Source organism: Stenella coeruleoalba, assembly GCF_951394435.1.
Source record: "Stenella coeruleoalba genome assembly, chromosome: X".
Classification (NCBI taxonomy): domain Eukaryota; kingdom Metazoa; phylum Chordata; class Mammalia; order Artiodactyla; family Delphinidae; genus Stenella; species Stenella coeruleoalba.
Window position 1 is genome coordinate 26,026,116 of NC_137152.1, and position 22,993 is coordinate 26,049,108.

General features: G+C 39.6%; 1 protein-coding gene across 24 annotated transcripts in view; it reads left to right on the top strand.

The window, feature by feature from the left end:
- Window positions 1-22,993, top strand: part of DMD (dystrophin) — a 2,843,071-nt gene that overhangs the window by 2,801,778 nt on the left and 18,300 nt on the right. For all 24 annotated transcript variants that reach the window (XM_079909736.1, XM_079909735.1, XM_079909718.1 and 21 more), the window contains 2 exons: window positions 4,632-4,875; window positions 5,975-6,098. In XM_079909736.1, coding sequence (XP_079765862.1) covers window positions 4,632-4,875; window positions 5,975-6,098 — 368 coding nt within the window. The remainder of the gene's footprint in view (window positions 1-4,631; window positions 4,876-5,974; window positions 6,099-22,993) is intronic.

The following is a 22,993-nucleotide window of genomic DNA, read 5'->3' on the forward strand; positions in this document are numbered from 1 at the left end:
CCTTTCAAAATGTCTCCAAACCAAAATCCAAAACACACGCAGACTTGAGATAGCCCCCGCAAACTGGCCATCAGATGATGAATTAAGCCTAGACGAAAATAAAATAAAACGGTCCAACAAAGATTGTAAGTACGCTCAAAGACATAAATAAGGAAATACCATTTATGAAAGACATAAATAAGGAAATACCATTTATTAAAATAAATTAAAAAACAGAAATTGATGAAGTACAGATGGATCTGGAAAAGACATCTTTGGAAATTAAAAACTATCATCATTGAAGCTACTGAACTCAATAGACAGGGTAAATTCTAGGCTGGACCCAGTCAGGGAAGATAAGGAATTGAAAAGATGCTGCTGAGGACTTTACTATGCACAGCACTAAGAAGAACAGATAAATATTAAATAAGCAATTAAAGAAAGATGGGGAATTGACCACAAGACTCTAACATACACCTAGTACGAGTTTCAGAAGAGAGAATGGAGGAAATGGCAGAGAAGCAACATTTGAAGCGATAAGAGCCGAGAATCTTCCAAAACTGAAGAATGATGTGGGTCTTTAAGGAAATGGTCTCCCGAGAGAAATTTCAAACATCTGGGAAGGCAAGAAAGGCCTATGTAGAGCAATTGGTATTCTTTACAGCTCAGCTTTGGGAAGCCCTGGCTGATTCAAATGAGCTTTTTCTGTTTTTCAGTGGAAAGCATAAGAAACAGAAGTGCAGTGTCTTGTGTGTATTAAACCATGGTTTCTGAACAAGGGCACTTAGAAATAACTCAGTAAAGGAGAGCTCTGTGGGAAACTAGACCCAGAGAAAGACGTCTCTGGAAAAGGTGGTCTCCTGTCAGTAACTTTGTGAAAAGTAAGTGGGAGGATAGTAATCGTTTGTTGTACTGTCCTGAAGTCCATGTCTAAAAACAATGTTTTCAAAAAGAGCATCGTGGATGACCCACTCTGGTAGAAAGAAAAGTCTTGAATAGGATTCTACATAAAAAGGTGTTACCAACTGGGACATTTCAATGAAGGTGGATTTCTTTTAGTGAACACTTCAAGGGAAAAAAAATAGAAGATAATTCCTATCAAATGAAACCTTGTGAACATTGGATGCTGCTTCAGGTTCACGGAAACATTTCGATGATTGTCAGTTAAGCGGCCAGAAATTGGATTTAATTAATGTGAACAACTGCTTATGGTGGTTCACACCCAGAGGACCTATGTGTACAATCTGGCTGAGGGTAAACTTATTTTGATGAATTTCTTCTTATTACTGCTTTGTCAAAGTAGATGGCTATGAAACAAACTGCACATATAACTCTCCTTGAAGATTGACAGCAGATAGGATTTCAATCAATACAGATAGGATACTATATTCCTGTAAATGAAAAAGATCATAGATTGATTTTCCTGTATGACTTTAAACAAATTCCTAGAAAACTTGTAACGTTAGGTCCAGGGTAGAGCTTTAAACAAAAGACAAGCCAAAAACAAAAATAGATTGGATTGAAATAAAATCATCTTCGGTGCAGAGATCCAGCATTTTTGAAACTAGGCATTTCGGAAGACGTGCCATCCCCGAGGGACGATGGGAAAACTCTTCTGCCTGCCCGCCACTTGCCTCTCACGTCTTTTCTCATAGACAGACATCTCCCACATTTGTGGATAGGACATTCTCTAACCCGATGAAACAGCATCTGTGAGCCACAGAAATCCGTCATCTTATTTTGGTATTCATCGTAACTGGAAGAAAGGTATAGAGTTCTGCTCATTTGCTGGGTATCAAATAACAGGTGTCCTCCGTTGGAATTGTATTCTCAGCAATTCTAAAGCAAGAAGGAAATCTATACCCCTATGTGTATTTATTAAAAAGCATAAAAATAAGAAAAATGATTTAAGCATTCAACCTAAAAGCTAGAGGAAAAACACAGGAAGTTACAGAACTTTGTTTTTGTTGTTTTTTGTTTGTTTGGTTTTTGCGGTACGCGGGCCTCTCACTGTTGTGGCCTCTCCCGTTGCGGGGCACAGGCTCTGGACGCGCAGGCTCAGCGGCCATGGCTCACGGGCCCAGCCGCTCGGCAGCATGTGGGATCTTCCCGGACCGGGGCACAAACCTGCGTCCCCTGCATTGGCAGGTGGACCCTCAACCACTGCGCCACCAGGGGAGCCCTGTTTTTTTAAAATTTATTTAATTTTGGCTGTGTTGGGTCTTCGTTGCTGCGCACGGGCTTTCTCTAGTTGCGGTGAGCAGGGGCTACTCTTCCTTGCAGTGTGCAGGCTTCTAATTGCGGTGGCTTCTCTTGTTGCAGAGCACAGGCTCTAGCTAGGCAGGCAGGCTTCAGTAGTTGTGGCACGTGGGCTCAGTAGTTGTGGTGCATGGGCTTAGTTGCTCCGCGGCATGGGGGATCTTCCCGGACCAGGGCTTGAACCCGTGCCCCCTGCATTGGCAGGCAGACTCCTAACCGCTGCACCACCAGGGAAGTCCCAGGACATTGTTAATGGACATAAAAGGAGACTAGAATAACTGAAGAGCTTCACCATATTCCTGGATATGAAGACTCAATAACACGGAGTCAGCTCTTCCCATTTTAATCTATACAGTCATTGTAAGTGAAACCCGGAATTTCAACAAGGATTTTCCTGAAATATGAAATCTTGACACTAAAATCATAGGGATGATCAGAGAAGTCTAAGAAAATTTTTAAGACAAAACAAAGTGGGAGCAAGATGGCCTACCAGACAGACAATGTATTTAAAGCCATAGTGTGGAATTGCACAGGGACAGACAGATAAACCAACAGCAGAGACTAGAGAGCTCAGAAGTACACTTGTGTATTTATGGATGTTTGATGTATTATATAAATGCCATAGAAATCAGTGGGCAAAAGGTGGCCTACACAATGAGTGGGGCTGGCTTAATAACTTGTCTATGTGGGGATAGTAAAATTAGAGTTTATGTTCACACCAAACATAAAAGAGTCTGCATAAAGTCCTAACTGTGAAAAACAAAATTTTGAACTTTAAAATGTAGGTGTAAGGAAGATTTTCTTAAAACATAAAAAGCAGGAAACATGGAGGAGTGTTTTGAAATTAAAAACTGTTGTACAATAAGATGCCAAGAATAAAGTTAAAGGTCAGCTATGCTAAGATATGTGTAGGAGATAATATCTGCTGTGCATATAACTGGCAAAGGATAAGCATCTCGAACATACCCAGAACGTGAATAAGACAAAGACAACCCAGTAGGGAAATGGGTAAGGAAACATGAAAAGCCAACTAACATAAAACAAGTTCAGCCTCGGGGAATTCCCTGGCGGTCCAGTGGTTAGGGCTCTGTGCTTTCACTGCCAAAGGACGTGGGTTCGATCCCTGGTCAGGGAACTAAGATCCCACAAGCCACGCGGTACGGCCAAAACAGAAAAAGTTCAGCCTCACCAGTAGTCAGAGATGTGCTCATTAAAATATACCCATCAACCAAAACTTAAATGTTTGGTAACACCAAGTATTTGATGAAGATGTGACCAAATGGAAAATCTCACTCACTACTGGTGGGAGAGTAAATAGGTATAAAATCTCTTAGGAGAGCAGTTTGGTGATCTGTAGCAATGTTGAAGATGTTGCTAGAACCCAGCAATTTTACATCTACATATATTCTGTAAAGAATCTCTTAAACAGGTATCCAAGGAGACAGGTAGACAGAAGTTCATTGCGTCACTCTTTGTAATAGTGACAAGTTGGAAACAACCTAAATGTTCATTGACAGGAGAATGTTGTTGGCATATTCAAGCAGCAGAATAATAACCTTACAGCCGTTAAAATCATGAACTATTATGTATCAGCATGGATAAATCTCCAAAACGGTGTTGAAGGCAAAAAGCAACTCTTACAATGGTATGTACATGCTTCAACAGAGTTCTTAAACATAAAGTTTAAGAACATGCAAAATAATGCTATTAGATTGAATCACGTGAAATGGCCATTTATGTAGAGTCGAAAAAGCCGAATCTCAGCAAGCCAGTATTTGTGGATGCATTCGTGGTAATGATGGTCGTGGAACTCAGGATGGCATTATCTCCTTGGGGGCATTGGTGAGCGGGGAACTGATATCATAGTAAGGAGAATCTGTGGGGAAGCTTCAGCTGTAACTGTCATATTTTATTTCTTCAAAGAAATTTGAAGAAAATATGGCAAATGTTAAATGCTGTGGTGGGTACATGGGTACACTCTTACTATGTTCTTGCACGTTGCTGTTGAAAATATTTGATGTTTTTTTAAGCAAAGCGAAGTGTTGACAGAGGTATAAGAATTGTAATCTCATGACAGTATTAGGAAATATTTACAAAATGATTAACTCCTTTGCTGCTTAATTATGTAAACATAGCACTCATAAGGCTTTGAGTATAGAAGATTGAAAAGCATCTCCCCCTCACATATTCCGGGCAGACGCTTCAAATTTTATTTTGTTTTTTTAGCATCACTAAAATCGTCGTCATAAAAACCATTCATTAAGTGCCTCCCTTTTGCTTGCTATTGTGTTTGGTGGTGGTCAGATGTATCTCTCTGCCATTGTATAAGAAATCTGGTGATGATATTCAATTTTCCTTTTTCTTTTCTTTTCCACTTCTTTGATGCCGAACAGGAATCTGCAAGCAGAATATGATCGTCTCAAGCAGCAGCATGAACATAAAGGCCTATCCCCACTGCCGTCCCCTCCTGAAATGATGCCCACCTCTCCCCAGAGTCCCCGGGATGCTGAGCTCATTGCTGAGGCCAAGCTACTGCGTCAACACAAAGGCCGCCTGGAAGCCAGGATGCAAATCCTGGAAGACCACAATAAACAGCTGGAATCACAGTTACATAGGCTAAGGCAGCTGCTGGAGCAAGTGAGAGCCACCTCTCTGTAACATGGGATATTTACAAAACATCATTTTCCCCTCTTCAAACTAAACACTAAGAACTCCGAGTCCTTTTCAGAACTGTAATAAGCATTGATTTGTTAATTACTTAGTATGTGCCTAGCAAAGTGCTAGATATCAAGGGATATAAGAAGAGGAGGAACGACTAGCATGTCATTTTATAGTTGTTCCAGACTGTTTCCTACAAAAATGTCTTTTATTTGACTGATTTAAAATTCATCTTGGGAAAAAAAATACAGTAAGGTTTCCACTAGTTACCTCAAAGTGAAAATTTTACCTCTTGAAATGGAACTCTTTTTTTTTTTTTTTTTTTTGCGGCATGCGGGCGTCTCACTGCTGTGGCCTCTCCCGTTGCCGAGCACAGGCTCCAGATGCGCAGGCCCAGCGGCCATGTCTCACGGGCCCAGCCGCTCCGCGGCATGTGGGATCTTCCCGGACCGGGGCACGAACCCGCGTCCCCTGCATCGGCAGGCAGACTCTCAACCACTGCGCCACCAGGGAAGCCCGGAACTCTTTTTTTTTTTTTTTTTTTTTTCCAATTAGTCTTATTTTCTGGTATACCTTTGGGTTTTTTCTTTTGATAATCCCTAAAACATAATTTTTTTAAGTCTCCATTGAAAATATAGCAGGATATGCATTGTGGAAGGCCCCACCTGCACACAGTCCTGGCTTTCTGGGAATTTAAAAATTTGAGATATGTTCTCTCCATCTTGTTCTTTAATACTTCACAAAAATAAGAATTCTCCACTACATTTTTGTGGTCTCATATGGTTTCACCATTCTCACATGACCTTCTAAATCTTTCAGTTATTTAGGCTAATCATTTTCTATATCGTATTCCACCATAGCTGTAATGTATTTCAAACTTAGAAGGGGGTACAATTCAGGTACACAGACAGTATCCATGGATCTTATCAACAGTGAAATTTCCCAAATGTAACCATCTTTGGGAGGTTTCTAAGTAGGAAAAGTCGTAATTTCTGAGTTTTGAGTGTCTGTAATAGGTATATATTTGTTTGCGTGTTTTATTATGAAAAATAATTCTCTTTTCTTTTGAATGCCTCAGCCCCAGGCAGAGGCCAAGGTGAATGGTACAACGGCGTCCTCTCCTTCTACGTCTCTTCAGAGGTCAGACAGCAGCCAGCCGATGCTGCTCCGGGTGGTGGGCAGTCAAACTTCGGAATCCATGGGTAAGTGTCTGTCTCAGCTACTCCTGGATTTTGTTCTCTCCTAAGGTCTGGAAATGGTGAACTGTTTGCTCAGAGGTTTAAATCATCTGCTAAATTATCTAATATCGGTTCCGGACAAGGGATTGTCATAAATGCCTTTGGGGTACGAAGATGAAAGACATAGTCCTAGCCCGCAAAGGACTGGCTATTCAGTTAGAACAAGGCAACGTGGTACTAAAGTTTCGTTCATTTCGGAGATCAGAGAAGGCTTTTCGACGAATTGATATTTGTGAAGGGTTTTGAAGGATGGAGTAGGAACTGAGCATATGTTGAAGAAGGTATAGCATAACTGAAGATGTAGAGATGAGGGCCTTGGGCCAAGGGCAGGAAGGAGCCACTGGTCCAGTTAGATAGGGTCCAAGCAGGAGGTGGGGTCGGGGAGGAAGGAAGGCTGCAGAGGAAGGTTGGGGTCACATTATAGTGACATGAATATTGGGCAGAGAGGTGTGTGGTCGGTGTCAGGGAGCCTCTGAAAATCATTTAGCAGGTGAGAAATAGCTAAAAAGATGTACTCCGGCAGTTTTATCTGCCCCAAAGTAAAAATAAAACTTTTACAGGTTGAAAGACTCGTTAGGAGGCAATCGCAAAGGCCAAGTTATGGGACTTATTTGAAAATAGAGTACCCAAGGCCAGGGGACTGACTGGAAAATGTAAGGAAAGGCAATGAGGGGAGAGGATTTGGTTGGAAGAAGATAATGATCCTTTTGAATGTGGAAACACTGTGTTTGTTTTAGGAGGGGGTAAACGGACAGTCCGGAGAGATCTGAGAGTGAACTCCACAGAATTGATAGCTGCAAGGCGTGAGATGAGAAATACATAAGAAAGGTGCTTGGATACAGCGCCTCGGGGAAGACCTCCCTTTGGGTGATGGGGTAGTGAAGGAGTGGGGAGTAGTGTTGGAAAGGTTACCGAAGAGGGATTACTGAATAATAGCCTCCAAGACCAAAAAACGAAGCAGGCAACTCCTTAAAGTACAATTAGGAAGTTTATTGTGCGCGGCAGCAGGTGGACGGTGATCCCCTGCCACCGAAAGGGGTACAGGGGGACTTAAAGGGGCCAAAGCATGTATGCACGGCTGGAAACTGGGGCTTTCTCCTCCCCTCTGGGCGGGGGCGGGTGGGGTGGTCTCAGGCCCATTAACCATCTGCGCCAGCAACGGGCATTCTTCCAGTTTTTGTATCAGATGAAGGTAAGGATAAAAAGCTGACAGGGAACTTGTCTGGCTTGGGCACAGTCCGTCACACGGAAAGGGGAGGGAGGAGGCAGGCCTGTGTGCCCAGGATGGAGCTGACAGAATGGAGTCAGTGTGTGGCTCAGCCACACAGGCAGGCCTAGGTTTCGGGAAGGAGATGAGTGCCGGAGGTCAAAATGCCGAAAAGGGCTCAGTCGAAATGAAAATAAATTACAGCTCAGTGGATCACCGGAAGCGCAGTAGCTGAAAATGCTTCCTCAGAAGTGGCTAAGAGAAGGCAAGTTGGAGAGGTCTGTCTTTTCACGGAAATAAAAGGTCAGGTAATCTTGGAAATGAGTGTGGCTTGAGGAGAGAAAGGGTCTTTAGACCCTAATGGAAATTATCAAGTAACACTGAGGGCGGAGATGTGTGTAGACCAAATGGTCAGCCAGGTCTGGTGGTGTTCTTCAGTAGTCTTCTCTGCCTAGGACGGGTTCCAAGAAAACTGGAGTTCATGAGGCAAATAAAAGGTCAGAACAAGTAAAGCATTTTGCAGGGGTAATGAAGCCATTGTTAAAAGGACCATGACAGGTGGTTGCCGGCCATCTGCTTACTGGTTTTTCTTGTTGTGCTAGGCTAGACAATAGGGGGTTTTATGAAGGCCACAAATACTTGCTCTGTCCCCCTCCTCTCGTGAGGCCCAGCATGCTCTATGCTTGCTTTTTCCTGGGTCCTAAACTGGGTTTACTTGACCCTCTTACCTCACAGAAAGGAAGAGACCTGGGACTCCTTGAGTCACACTGACTGTTGCCTGGTCCCATGGTGTGTCGAAGAATTCATTTTATACTTAGGATCTTCCGTGAGAGTAGAATATAGAGAGGTGAGGTGCCTAATCCGACTTGATGGGACAAAAAGGAAAGGTATGAGTGCATTTTATGGTGGAGGATGGGGACCATGGTCAGGAAAATTCCCCAAAGTAAAACACTTTGCAGTGACGCCTGTGTCTAAGAGGTAGCCTCCCAGTGAGCGGCAGCTGATATACATGGAGATCATGGAGGGGCCAGGGTTGCTGGGAAAGGAGAAAGGTTCCTCAAGAAGTTGACGAGGGTGCATGAGGGCACTGAGATTAGAGAAATCAAAGCTTGTAGAAAAGCCAGCTTGCATTTTTCTGAAGGAAGAGGAAATGTTTGTTTGGAGTTGTTTTCCCAGCTTTACCACACCTCAGTGATTTAGGGCATCAGATTCTCTTTCTCCACATGAGATCTGAGTCAAGCTAATGGCCTGTTGGGACTGTAAGTGATAGCGCAGCATATATATGACAGAATATTATATGCCTTTGTAAAGTCTGTGAATTCCAAAAATAACTGAGCTCTAGTACCTCTGTTGTTAACGCCTACTGCAGGATTTTGCCTTTTTTTGAAGTAAGCAAAGCCTGTGAGACGAAGTCACGTACTTGAGTGGTGAGATTCAGAGCCCTCGGTGCTTAGAAACATTAATTATTTAGGCCTGTCAACACTGGCAAAGAGGCAGCGTGCCTATGAAAGCACCCAAATTAAAGTCCACGTCAGGCCGTGGAGCTGAGAGGATCGTGGCAGAACTGAATGCAAGAACAGAAGTGCTTGCTTTCTCCAGTGGCCGAGTTAGGCTAAGAAAGAGATGACTTGCCACTGTAAAATGGATAGGCTCTGTTGTTTGTTAATAAGTTTGTTTTCTGGATGAAAAGAGTGAATTCAAAGGTGACTTTTTTTTCTTCACCATAAAGAAGAAAAAAAAGACCATCTTCTTGCAGGATGCACACAGGTGTTGAAATAAATGCAGTGTGTATCCTCGTGCTTTGAAGCGCTGGGATGTGATAGGGCTGGGATTTGCTGAACCATTTTCTGGTAGAGAGTTGCATTCTTTTAATATATAACCCCAAGACTTTTTAAAGAGAAATATGGGTGAAGTCATACTGGGTGATCTAATGAGTTGGAGTGTTTCCTCAAACCATGAAATACCACTGGTAAGTCTCTGGGTACCATATGTGCGTTCTGTACGTCTTTTAAAATGGGACGATGTCCTAATGAAGCTCACATTCTGTTAGAAGTGAACAAAGTCTATCTTCCCAACAGCTTATCTCTGACTCCCTTAACTTCTTCTACCCAATCTATCATTCTTTTATATTTTACTCTTAGCTTCTTATTTAGAACAATTTCAAACTTAGGGCAGAACTGCAGTTAACTCAACATCTATTCACAAACATCTTTATATATCCTGCATAGATACTCATGTATATTTTATGTGCCTGTATAGTTTTAATGATTACGTTGCATACTTAGTAACACTTCAACCTAATCACACTCAGGAAGTAAACAGCAATACAGTCCTATTGTCTAATTTAAATTGCAATATCCCCCATTCTGCCAATAATATTCTTTCTAGCTTTTTGGGTTTTTCACTCAGGAGCCAGTGAAAGGTCATGCTTTGCATCTAGTTGCCTTTTCTCCCTTTTTTTTTTTTTTACTCTCCTAAGGAGTCTAGAACACTTCCCTAGCCTCTTCAGATTTTTTCATGACACTGACATTTCAGAAGAGGTCAGGCCAGTTGTTTTGTAAAATGTTTCTCACTTTGCATTGCCTGCTTGTTTACTCATGATTGGATTCAGGCTAAGTATGTATGCCACCTGACCGCATAGGTGAGGTTGTGTCCCCTCAGTGCATCGCTTCAAGGTTCTTCTCAAGATTGTCAGCCTAGACCTCTCTCCTGAGTGAGTGAGTATTTTCTGGATAAAACCAAAAAAGCCCCGCAACAATCTAAAATTTGCGATCAACCTCCAGAATTTCTAAACTGTACAAAGGCAGTCATTTTCCACACTTTTTTCCCCCTTTACCTACATTATGATAAGTTTGGACATATGTATACCCCGTGATACCATCCTCACAGCCAAGGTACTAAACATATTCATTACCTCTAAAACCACCCCTTACTTACCTTCCTTCTTGAGCCAAGCCCCACCAACACCTCTCCAGTCATCAAGGTCAGTCTGTTTTGCTTTGCATAAACAAACAAAACAAGAGAAAGACTTGTAGCCCTCATGGTGGAACAGACAATATGAATACTCCCCTAACTGGTTTCTCTGTCTTTAGGCTCTCGTTCCTCCCTGACATTCAGATTGTATATTAATTATTCTTCTCCCTTTTTTATGGGTCCTGTTTGCCTCAAGTCCATACTCCTTAGCATGGTGTTCAAATTCAAAGGTAGACTCACCTTCCTCTAGCGCCCAGTTTTTCACTGTCTTCAAACATGATCCCCCGCCTCCATTTGCAGCCCGCAGTGCTCGTGCACACGTACCATGCCGTTTCACTAATCCACGCTGTCAGCCATCTCCGACCCTGTGCGCGATGTCTTCTTAACCTGAAATGTACCATCGTTTTCACTCGTCTTTTTGGGGAACTTGATCATGCATTATTATATCCTGTAATTAATTAATTTATTCTGTCTTCGTTATTACACTTTGTTTCTTCTCCCTAGAGCTTAACTTCCTTAAAGGCAAGGCCTAAGTCTTGCTCACTTTCTTCCCCATTTGAGCAATTTAGCCTGAGGTTCTGAATCAAGATGACAACATAGGAAGATCCTGAATTCCCCCCCCACGCACAGATCCCTCTCAAAGAAATTCAAGAACTAGCTGAGTGACTCCTATATGTTGGACAAACAAACAGAAAAAAAGCCCCCATCAAAACGGGTAGGAGATGTAGAAAACAAACTTAGGGTTACCAGGGGAGAAAATAATCGGAAGACATACACACTACTATATATAAAATATACTATATATAAAATATAGATAACTAATAAGGACCTACTGTATAGCACAGGGAACTCTACTCAATACTCTAAAATGACCTATCTGGGAAAAGAGCTAAAAAAGAACGGATACATGTATATCTATAACTGATTCACTTTGCTGTACACCTAACACAACATCGTAAGTCATCTAGATGCCAATAAAAATTAATTTAAAAGAAACAGGTAGGAGATCCTGAGACAGTCTTGCTGTAAACCCCATCCCTGGCATGATGACACACAACCAGGAAAGAACTCTCAACTAGTAGCTTCTCCCTGAGGAGTAAAGTTTTGGGCTCCACAAACCCCTAACTAACTTTGCAGTCAGTGGGCCTTGCATCCGTGAGAGAGATCCACAAGGCTATGGAACTAAGAGACAGTACTTAAAGGGCTCACATGGACTCAACAAGGCTAACCCCGCCTCCCCCAACCCCTGCTGCCAAGTGCACAGCTTAGAGGCAGCAGACTGGAATGCATCCAGTCTTTCCATGAAACAGTCCTCTTTGTTTGTTTATAACTTACAAGCCTCAGCCTGAAGAGGCAGGCTTCTTACTCATTTAACACACATATACAGGGGCTGACTTAAGTACTCTCTCTCTAGAGATCGTGCAGGCCAGGCCAGCCAGTGCCATCTTCCCACTCTGCTGCCTCACTCCAGGTCATTGGTATCTCCCATAAAGGAGCTTGTGCACACATCTGGTGGCCAGCACGGTTTATGTCACAGGTTCAATGGAATGGTAGCATACCAAAAGAACAGTTTTTAAATAGCTAGCATCTCCCCAGAGCTCAGTGCAGAGGGGGCATACAGAAACGTTTACATCTCCCACTTTTTCCCTGAAAGAGGTCTATTTACATCCTTTAAAAGCTATTGCCGGGGCGGGGGGTCAGCCTTCCAATCATCTTGCATCTAAGTGCTGACTGAAATCCTCCCCATTGGAACACTGACAGGTCTGGGCAAACCCTCAACTAACTACTCAGCGCCACTAAAAACAAAGAAGCCTCTTTGGACAATCAAAAAAGTTTGAGAGCCCAAGAGGTAGGGCAGGGTTGAAAAACAAGGCTCACCTCCTACATGAGATCACGCCTTCAAGATGGCAGAGGTTACTGTTATAGCCAATGCATAGAAACCAACACAAAGGTCAAGGCAAATGAAAAAACAAATACATTCCAAAGAACAGAACAAGGTGAAACCTCAAAAAAGACGGTAAAGAAATTGACATAAGTATTTTGCAAATAGAGAATTCAAAATAACAGCCCTAAAGATGCTCATCAAGGTCAGGAAAACAATGCATTAAAGTGAGCATTCCAAGGAAGAGAGAGAGAATTATAAGAAAAGTACCAAATAGAAATCACAAAGCTAAGGATACAATTAACTGAACCAATAAATACAATAGAAGGGTTCAACAGCAGACTAGATGAATTGGAAGAAAGGATGAGCAAACCCAAAAACAGGGCAGTGGAATTCATCCATCATAGGATGAAAAAGAAAAATGAAAGAAGACAAACTTATGGTTGCCAAAGGGGAAAAGTGGGGGGGGGGGGTTATTAGTTTGGGATTAGCAGATGCACGCTACTATATATAACATAGATAACCAGCAAGGACTTACTGTATAGCACAGGGAACGCTACTCAATATCTTGTAATAACCTATCATGGAAGAGATGTAAAAAAATTTTATATATATATATACACACACACAAACACATATATATATATATATATATCTGAATCACTTTGCTATACATCTGAAACACAACATTGTAAAAATCAACAATATTTCAATAAAAATTTTTAAAAGAATGATTGATAGAGAAGATAGCTTAAGGAACTTAGTGGACACCATCAAGCAGACAGATATTCCTAATATAGGGTCCTAGAAGGAAAAGAGAGAGAGAAAGCAGAAAAACTTTCTTAACCTGAGGGAGGAAACATACTTCTAGATCCAGGAAGCCTGGACGGTTCCCACACCAAGACACATTATAATTAAACTTTCACAAGTGAAAGACAATGAGAGAATCTTAAAAGCAGCAAGAGGAAAACAACTTGTTACACACAAGGGAATCCCCATAAATCCATCAGCAGATTTTTCAGCAGAAACTTTGCGGGCCAGAAGGGAGTTTCATGATATATTCAAAGTATTTAAAGGGAAAAAAAACCTGCCAACCAGAAGACTCTATCCAGAAAAGTTGTCATTCAGAATTGGAGAGAGAGAGAGTTTTCCAGACAAGCAAAAGCTGAAGGAATGAAACACCACTACACCAGCCTTACAAGAAATGTAAAACGGACTTCTTCTTTAAACTCAAACAAAAGGGTGCTAGCTAATTAGTAACAGGAAAACATGAAAGCATAAGCCTCACAAGTAAAGGTAATTATATAATTAAATTCAAAATAATCAAATCTTGTGATAGTGATGGGCTGACTGCTTATACATTCAGTATGAAGGTTAAAAAGCAAAAGTAATAAAAATAACTATAACCAAAGTAATTTGTTAATAGACACACAGATAAAAATATGTAAACCGTGGCATCAAAAACATAAAACAGAGGGAGGAGAGTAAAAATGTAGAGCTTTAGAATGTGTTCGAAGTTAGGTATTATCAACTTAAAATAGATGGTTATAAATATGTTGTATCTGAGCCTCATGGTAACCACAAAGCAAAAACCTATACACAAACAACAGAAAGGAATCTAAGCATTACACTACAATCATCAAATCACAAAGGAAGAGAGCAAGAGGAAGAAAGGCACAGAGGAACTACAGAACAGCCAGCAAACAATTTTTTAACTGGCAGTAAGTACACACCTATCAAAAATTACTTTAAGTGGACTAAATTTTCCAATCACAATATATGGAGCAGCTGAATGGATTAAAAAACAAGACCTACAGTCTCCCATGGCAATAGAAATAAAAACAAATAAACAAATGGGACCTAATCAAACTTACAAGCTTTTGCACAGCAAAGGAAACCATAAACAAAATGAAAAGACAACCTACAGAATGGGAGAAAATATTTGCAAATAATGCAACCAACAAGGGCTTAATTTCCAAAATATACAAACAGCTCATACAACTCAACAACAAAAAAACAACCCAACTGAAAAATGGGCAGAAGATTGGAATTGTCACATACACACTACTATATGTAAAATAGATAGCTAATAAGGACCTACTGTATAGTACAGGGAACTCAACTCAGTACTCTGTAATGGCCTATATGGGAAAAGAATCTAAAAAAAGAGTGGATATATGTACATGTATAACTGACTCACTTTGCTGTACAGTAGAAACTAACACAACATTATAGACCAACTATACCCCAGTAAAAAAAAAAAAATGGACAAAAGACCTAAATAGACATTTCTCCAAAGAAGTACAAACGGCCAAGAGGCACATGAAAAGATGCTCAACATCGCTAATTATTAGAGAATGCAAATCAAAACTACAATGAGATACTGCCTCACACACCAGTCAGAATTGGCCATCATTAAAAACTCTACAAATAACAAATGCTGGAGAAGACATGGAGAAAAGGGAACCCGCTTACAGTGTTGGTGGGAATGTAAAGTGGTGCAGCCACTATGGAGAACAGTACAGAGGTTCCTCAGAAAACTAAAAATAGAACATGATCCAGCAGTCCCACTCCTGGGCATATATCCGTGCAAAACTCATCTAAAAAGGTACATGCACCCCCGTGTTCATAGCAGCACTATTCACAATAGCCAAGACATGGAAACAACCTAAATGCCCATCAACAGAGGAATGGATAAAGAAGATATGGTACATATATACAATGGAATACTACTCAGCCATAAAAAAGAGAACGAAATAGTGCCATTTGCAGCAACATGGGTGCAACTAGAGATTATCATACTAAGTGAAGTCAGAAAGAGAAAGACAAATACCATATGATACCACTTAAATGTGGAATCTAAAATACAACACAAAGGAACCTATCTGAGAAACACAAACAGACTCACGGACATAGGGAACAGACTTGTGGTTGCCAAGGGGGAGGAGGTTGGTGGAAGAATGGAGTGGGAGGTTGGGGTTAGCAGATGTAAGCTATTATACATGGAATAGATAAACAACAAGGTCCTACTGTATATAGCACAGAGAACTATATTCAATATCCTATGATAAACCATAATGGAAAAGAATATTAAATATATATGTATAACTGAATCACTTTGCTGTACAGCAGAAATTAACACAACATTGTAAATCAACTATACTTAAAACAAAAGGAAAGGAAAGACACAAGACAAATGCAACATATGACCCTAGGTTCCGGGGTGGGGGTGGAATATATACATATGCACATATATGGTAATAGTTATAAAAGACATTATGAATTATTAAGGCAATTGGTGAAATTTAAATATAGGCTACAAATTAGATGATAATATAGTGCAATGTGGTTCCAGAAGATAGGGTTCAAGGACATAATGATGAAGTACTTAGAAAAAAAGGGTCATGGACCTGAACCTTATATTGAAATGGGTCAGCAATAATAACAACAACGATAATAAATCTGTGTATTTAGAAAGAGAAACAAAGCAAATATGGCAACATTAACACTTGGTGAATCAAGGTAAAGGGTATATTAGGAGTCTATTTTACTATTGGAATTTTTCTGTAACTGTGAAATGAAAATTTAATGAAAATCCTTTCCAACAAAAACAAACAAAACAACAACAGAAACAAGACCTAGCCCTATGTGGCCTATAAAAAAGTCACTTCAGATGTAAAGATGTAAAGAAACCTGGGGTAGCTACACTTATATCAAACAAAATAGACTTTGAAACAACGACTAAAATAAGACCCAAAGAAGGGCATTACAACAATGATAAAGAGGTCATTCCAATAAGAGGCTATAACATTTGTAAGTATTTATTCACCCAACATAGAGGCACCTAAACATATAAAGCAAATATTAAGAGACCTAAAGGGAAAAATAGATAGCAATACAATAATAGTAGGGGATTTAACCATATCTCACGTACATCAATGGATAGGTTATCCAGACAGAAAATCAGTAAGGAAGCATGGGACCATATATTATGTCAGATGAACTTAACATACATACAGAACACTCCATCCAAACACAGCAGAGTACATTCTTAAGTGTACATGGAACATTCTCTAGGATGGAATATTCTCTAGGATAGATCATATATTGGGCCACAAAACAAGTCTCAGTAAATTTAAGAAGATTGAAATCATATCGAGCATCTTTTCTGACCACAGTGTTATGAAACCAAAAATCAATTTCAAGAAGAAAACTGGAAAATTGACAAATACGGGAATATTTAATAACATACCAATGTGTTACTGTACACACTACAAATGGATTGATGAAGAAATCACAGGAGAAATCAAAAACTACCTTGAGACAAATGAAAATGGAAATACAACATAACAAAAGTTACAGGATGCAGCAAAGCAGTTCTGAGAGGGAAGTTCATACAGATAAATGCCTGCATCAAGAAACAAAAAGGTCTCAAACAACCAACCTAACTTTACACCTCAAGGAACTAGAAAAAGAAGAACAAAGTCCAAAGTTAATGGAAGGAAAGAAAGATCAGTGCAGACATAAATGAAATAGAGATGAAAAAGATAATGGAAAAGATCAATGAAACGAAGCGCTTTTTTTTCTTTTTGAAAAGATAAAACAGACCTTTAGACAAACTGGCCAAGAGAAAAAGAGAGAGGACTCAAAATCAGAAATGTATGAAGAGGTGAGTACAACTTATACCATAGAAATACAAAGGATCGTAAGACTACTGAAAACAATTATATGCCAACAAATTGGATAATCTGGAAGAAATGGATAAATTCCTAGAAACATACAACCTGCCAAGACTGAATCATGAAGAAACAAACTCTGAACAGACCAACAATGAGAAAGGACATTGAATCTATAAGCAAAAGTCCCCCCCCGCCGCCCCAAAAAAGCCCAGAATCAGATGGTTTCTCTGGCAAATTCTACCAAACATTTAAAAAAGAACACGAATCCTTCTCAAACATTTACAAAAAAATTGAAGAGGAAATCACACCCCCAAAATTATTTTACAAGGCCAGCATTACACTTTGATACCAAAGCCAGATGAGGACACTACAACAAAACTATAGACCAACATCTAATGAATACAGATGCAAAAATTCTCAACAAAATATTAGCAAACCAAATTCGACAGTACATTAAAAGGATCATACACCATGACCAAGTGGGATTTATCCCTGGGTTGCATGGGTGGTTCAACATATACAACTGAATAAATATACCACATTAATAGAATGAAAGAAAATCATATGATCATCCCAATAGATGAAGAAAAAGCATTTGGCAAAATTCAACATCCATTCATGATAAAAACTCTCAACAGAGTGGGCATAGAGGGAACATATGTCAACATGATGAAGGCCATGTATGACAAGCCCACAGCTAACATCATATTCAGTGGTGAAAAGCTGAAAGCTTTTCTGCTAAGATCAGAAGACCAGGGTGCCTACTCTTGCCGCTTTTGTTCAGTATAGTGCTGAAAGTCCTAGCCAGCATAACTGGGTGAGAAAAAGAATAAAAGGCCCACAAATCAGAAAGAAAGTAGTAAATTTATCTCTATTTGCAAATGACATGATAACATACATAGAAAACCTGGAAGACTCTACCAAAAAACTGTTAGAACTCAATGAATTTAGTGAAGTTGCAGGATAAAAACTCAATATACAAAAATCTGTTGCATTTTTACACACTAATAACAAACTACGACAAAGAGAAATTAAGAAAATAATTCCACTTACGATTGCATCAAAAAGAATAAAATACCTAGGAATAAATTTAAGGCGGTGAAAGACCTGTACACTAAAAACTATAAGTAAGACAGTGATGAAAGAAATTGAAGAAGATGCAAACAAATGGAAAGATATTTCATGCTCATTGACTGGAAGAATTAATATTGTTAAAATGTCCATACTACCCCCAAGCAATCTACAGATTAAGTGCAATCCCAATCAAAATTCCAATGGCATTTTTCACAGAAATAGAACAAAAAATCCTAAAATTTGTATGGAACCACAAAAAAAAAAAGACCCCGAAGAGCCAAAGCAATCTTGAGAAAGAAGAGCAAAGCAGGAGGACTCGTGCTCCCTGATTTCATACTGTATTACAAAGCCATAGTAGTCAAAATGGTATGGCATTGGCATAAAAACAGACACATAGATCAACAGAACAGAACAGAGGGCCTATAAATAAACCCTCACACATATGGTCAATTAATTTACAACAAACAAGCTAAAAACATACAATACGAAAAGAATAGTCTCTTCAGTAAATGGTGTTGGGAAAACTGCACAGCCACATACAAAAGAATGAAATGGGACCACTGTCTTACACCATACATGAAAAACAATTCAAAATGGATTAAAGACTTGAATGTAAGACCTGAAACCATGAAAACTCCTGGAAGAAAACATAGGGGGTAAGCTCCCTGATCTCAGTCTTGGTGATGACTTTTTGAGTTCACACCAAAAGCAAAGGCAACAAAAGCAAAAATAATCTGACTACATCAAATAAAAAGCTTCTGTACAGCAAACAAAACCATCGAGAAATAAAAAGACAGAATGGGAGAAAATATTTGCAAATCATATATCTTACATGGAGATAATATTCAGAATGTATAAAGAACTCATACAACTCAAGAGAAAAAAACAATCTGATTAAAAAATGAGAAGATCCATTAGACATTTTACCAAAGATATACCACTGGCCAACAGGTACATGAAAAGGTGCTGGACATCACACTAATCATCAGGGAAATGCAAATCAAAACCACAATGAGATATCACCTCACATCTGTTTGAATGGCTATTAACAGAGACAAGACATAACAAGTGTTGGTGAGAACGTGAAGAAAAGGGGGAACCCTTGTGCACAGTTTTAGTGCGAATGAAAAATGGTACAGAGAACAGACTGGTGGTTGCCAGAGGTAGGGGCTGGGCAAAATGAGCAAAGGTGGTCAAAAAGTACAAAATGCCAGTTATAAGATAAATAAGTCCTGCACGGGATATAACGTACAGCATGGAGACTACAGTTAACAATACTGTACTGTATGTTTAAAAGTTGCATGGCAGCATGGATGGACCTAGAGATTATCGTACTAAGTGGAGTAAGTCAGACAGAGAAAGGCAAATATCATATGATATCCCTGATATGTGGAATCTAAAAATATGATACAGATGAACTTATTTACAAAACAGAAGTAGAATCACAGACATAGAAAACAAATTTATGGTTACCAAAGGAGAAGGGGGCGGGGTAAATTAGGAGTATGGGATTAACAGATATAAAAGTAGATAAACAACAAGGCCCTACTGTATAGCATAGGAAAGTATATGCAATATTTTGTAATTACCTATAATGGAAAAGAATGTGAAAAAGAATACATATACATATATATATATCTATATATCTGAATCACTTTGCTGTACACCTGAAACTAACACAACATTGTAAATCAGCTAAACTTCAACTAAAAAAAAGTTGCTAAGAGATTATTAAATCTTTTATTCTTGTGATGAGAACTTTTATAAGATTTGTAACTATGGTGATGAATGTTAACTTACTGTGGTAATCAATTCGCAGTATATACTTATTTCAAATAATTATGTTGTACACCTAAAGTTAATACGTTCCATGTCAATTATATCTCAATAAAAATTTTACAAACGAATAATAGCTACTAATTTCAATATCTTTCATCACTATTCAACACTAACCAACTAGTAATCAACATCATCATTGTATACCGTTAATATAGTAAAGAACTTAAAGACAGCATTTTTATGTAAAATTGAAACCATCTACCCCAAGTCATAATTTCACAAAGTCACTGAAGGTAAATATCAGGTACTGGATAGATCTTTTTTTTCTTAAGGAAAACTAGAGAAAGGCGGGAATGACAAAGTAGTCACACATCAAGTTGGAAATTGGTTAAAAACAAAATATATGATTTAGATAAGCAATCCAAAGAAAAATAGGGGTGGGCATATTTGCTCATACACAGCCCCCTTTTTAAGACAAAATAGTGTTCTAATACACAGCTTCCTTTTGTATAACGAGAAAATAGTTTGCTTGGGTGTAAACAAAAATCATAGGTGTAAGGATTCTTGTGTCTCAGCTTACATCAATTCTGGCTAAAGTCACTTTTTAAGCAAGTTAAACCCTTATCATCATTTGAATTGAGGAAAGGGAAGTGAGTTAGATATCATCCCGTCTAGAAAGCCTGAAACCATGGTGAATTTCAGAAGAATTAAAGAATATCTTGCCTATAGCAAACCATTTCACTTCTTTGATCTCAGATTAAACCGAGTCATCTCCTTTTTCTTCACTTCAGCAGTGTCTATCATATTATGCTATATCAGAGTGCTATTTTAACTTTGACTATGTCTTCCCTTATCTTGAAACATTCATTTTTTTTAATGTTTCAGTCATTTCTTTGGACCAACTTCAGACAAACCATGAAACTAGGGCCAATAATCCAAAAAGGATTTTTATGCATATCTGTGGGGATCACCTCAGAATAGAATCAAATTGAAGTGTTAATGCTAAAGAATTGCCATTACCTAAGTTAGAAATCCCTGAACCATTAGCAGCGCTATTTGAGCAGGCAATGGATCAGTGAAGTAGGGATGAGGGCTGGCCAAGTTCCCAGTGTACACACTTGGGACTCAATAAATATTTTCTTGAGGTTTTTTTTGTGTGTGGGGGAGGAGGCTTGTGGTCACCAGTATTGTTAGAGTCAACATTTTTGGGCCGCCTATAATGTTATAGCCACATATCAGCATATGATTAGATAACCCATAAATATTGGTATCTTGCTAGTTCGATGCCTTAAAACAGAGTGTATCAATCAGCTATTGCTTTGTAACAAAATAATCGGAAAATTCTCAAGTTACATATTTTTCATTCAGGCCGTCTTGTTGGTTGATTGGAGTTGTGCTGGAGCTCAACTAGGCTGGACTCCAAGTTGTGGGTTGGGGTCAAGTCTGTCCCACATGTCTCTCATCCCCCTTGGGTCAGAAGACCACTGGACCACGTACTTCTTATGGCACATAAGCACAAGAAAGCAAGCCCAACCACTTAAGCACATTACGAGGCTCTGCTTATGTCATATCTAACATTCCATTGGCCAAAGCAGGTTATGTGACCATGTCTAAATTCCTGAGCCAGAGAAGCACGTTCCCCCCAACACTCGGTCACTTTACTTTGTACGTACTGGCCATCTTCTTGCTCTTCCGTGAGCAAGCCAATCACACTCTCCTCTCAGAGTCTGCATTTCCTATTCCCTCTGTCTCATGCACTCTTCCTTCAAATATCTACGTGGCTCCCAGCCTCAAGTCCCTAACATTTTGGCTCATCTTCCCCTTATTAACGAGGGCTCTTAGACTCCCCTTTCTGAAGAGTCTTCCTCACTGCCCCTCCCTAACCCTCTTTTCTGAGGCCTGAGTGCCTCCATAAGGATGTGAGTTCCGCGGAGCCAGCTTTTTGGTTGTGTACTGCTATAATCCCAGTACTCAGAACATTGCCTGGCACATAGTTGGCTTTTGATAAGTACTTGAATATATAAATAAATCTGTTTTGAAATTTTTACGGCTTTTTTTTTTAACATTTAAAATCTGGCTCAGTATTGAATAGTCTGGTGGCATTACTTTAATTTCAGGTGTCATTTAGCGGTTTTCACTTTTCCAGTATAATCTGACACAGAAAATATTAGGCCTTAAGCATTTTTCAGTGGTTGATTCACTTCTTACTCACGCATACATGTGATAATTCTGATTTCCACTTTTAAAGGAGATTAGTTAAACCCAAAGGAGTTTTAACTGTGAAAATCTTGAGAAAAGAAGAAAAGATTATATTTTACTTGTTTATTTTCTACCTACGATGTAATAGGCCCCCAAAAACTGTTTGAATGGATACATGAAACTGCCATGAAAGTTTCCAGCAAAACAAAGAAGCCAAGTTTACCTTTGTACTTGGACACTTGCATTTGAGACTCACAGCTGATAGTTATGACTGGTTGACATCATTAGGTTTATACCTTTTTTTGATCCTTGAAGTAATTCAGGGAGAAGAATGTCAGTCACTTCACTGAACTGTACCTAAACCTTAAGACAGTAGAGTTGAGTTCCTAGAGCTCCAGTATGAGCTAATTAAACTGTCAGAAATATTAACATCACTGCTCATGAGTGTCTCTTTTGGTTCCAATTTATTCTATAAGGCATACTATCACTAAAGTGGACTTGACACCATTAAAAATGCCTCGTGTTCCCCAATTCGGCAAAATTTTGCATTGGTAATGGAACAGAAATGTAATCAACCCTGCAGCTGTCAGCATCCTGTTCCTTCTGGCAACATTTCATTCACTCCATCCTTTCCAGATGATGGTAGTTTAAAACCACGGGCAAGGGGCTTCCCTGGTGGCACAGTGGTTAAGAATCCGCCTGCCAATTCAGGGGACATGGGTTCGAGCCCTGGTCCGGGAAGTTACCGCATGCCGGGGAGCAACTAAGCCCGTGTGCCACAACTACTGAACCTGCGCTCTAGAGCCCGTGTGCCACAACTACTGAAGCCCATGCACCCTAGAGCGTGTGCTCGCAACAAGAGAAGGCACTGCGATGAGAAGCCCACGCACCACAGTGAAGAGTAGCCCCTGCTCGCTGCAACTAGAGAAAGCCCGCACGCAGCAACGAAGACCCAGCGCAGCCAAAAATAAATAAATAAAATTAAATAAATAAATAAAATTTAAAAACCCACAGGCAAAAAGAAACTAAAGATGCTGAATTTCATTTTTTCATTTCTAAAGGCATA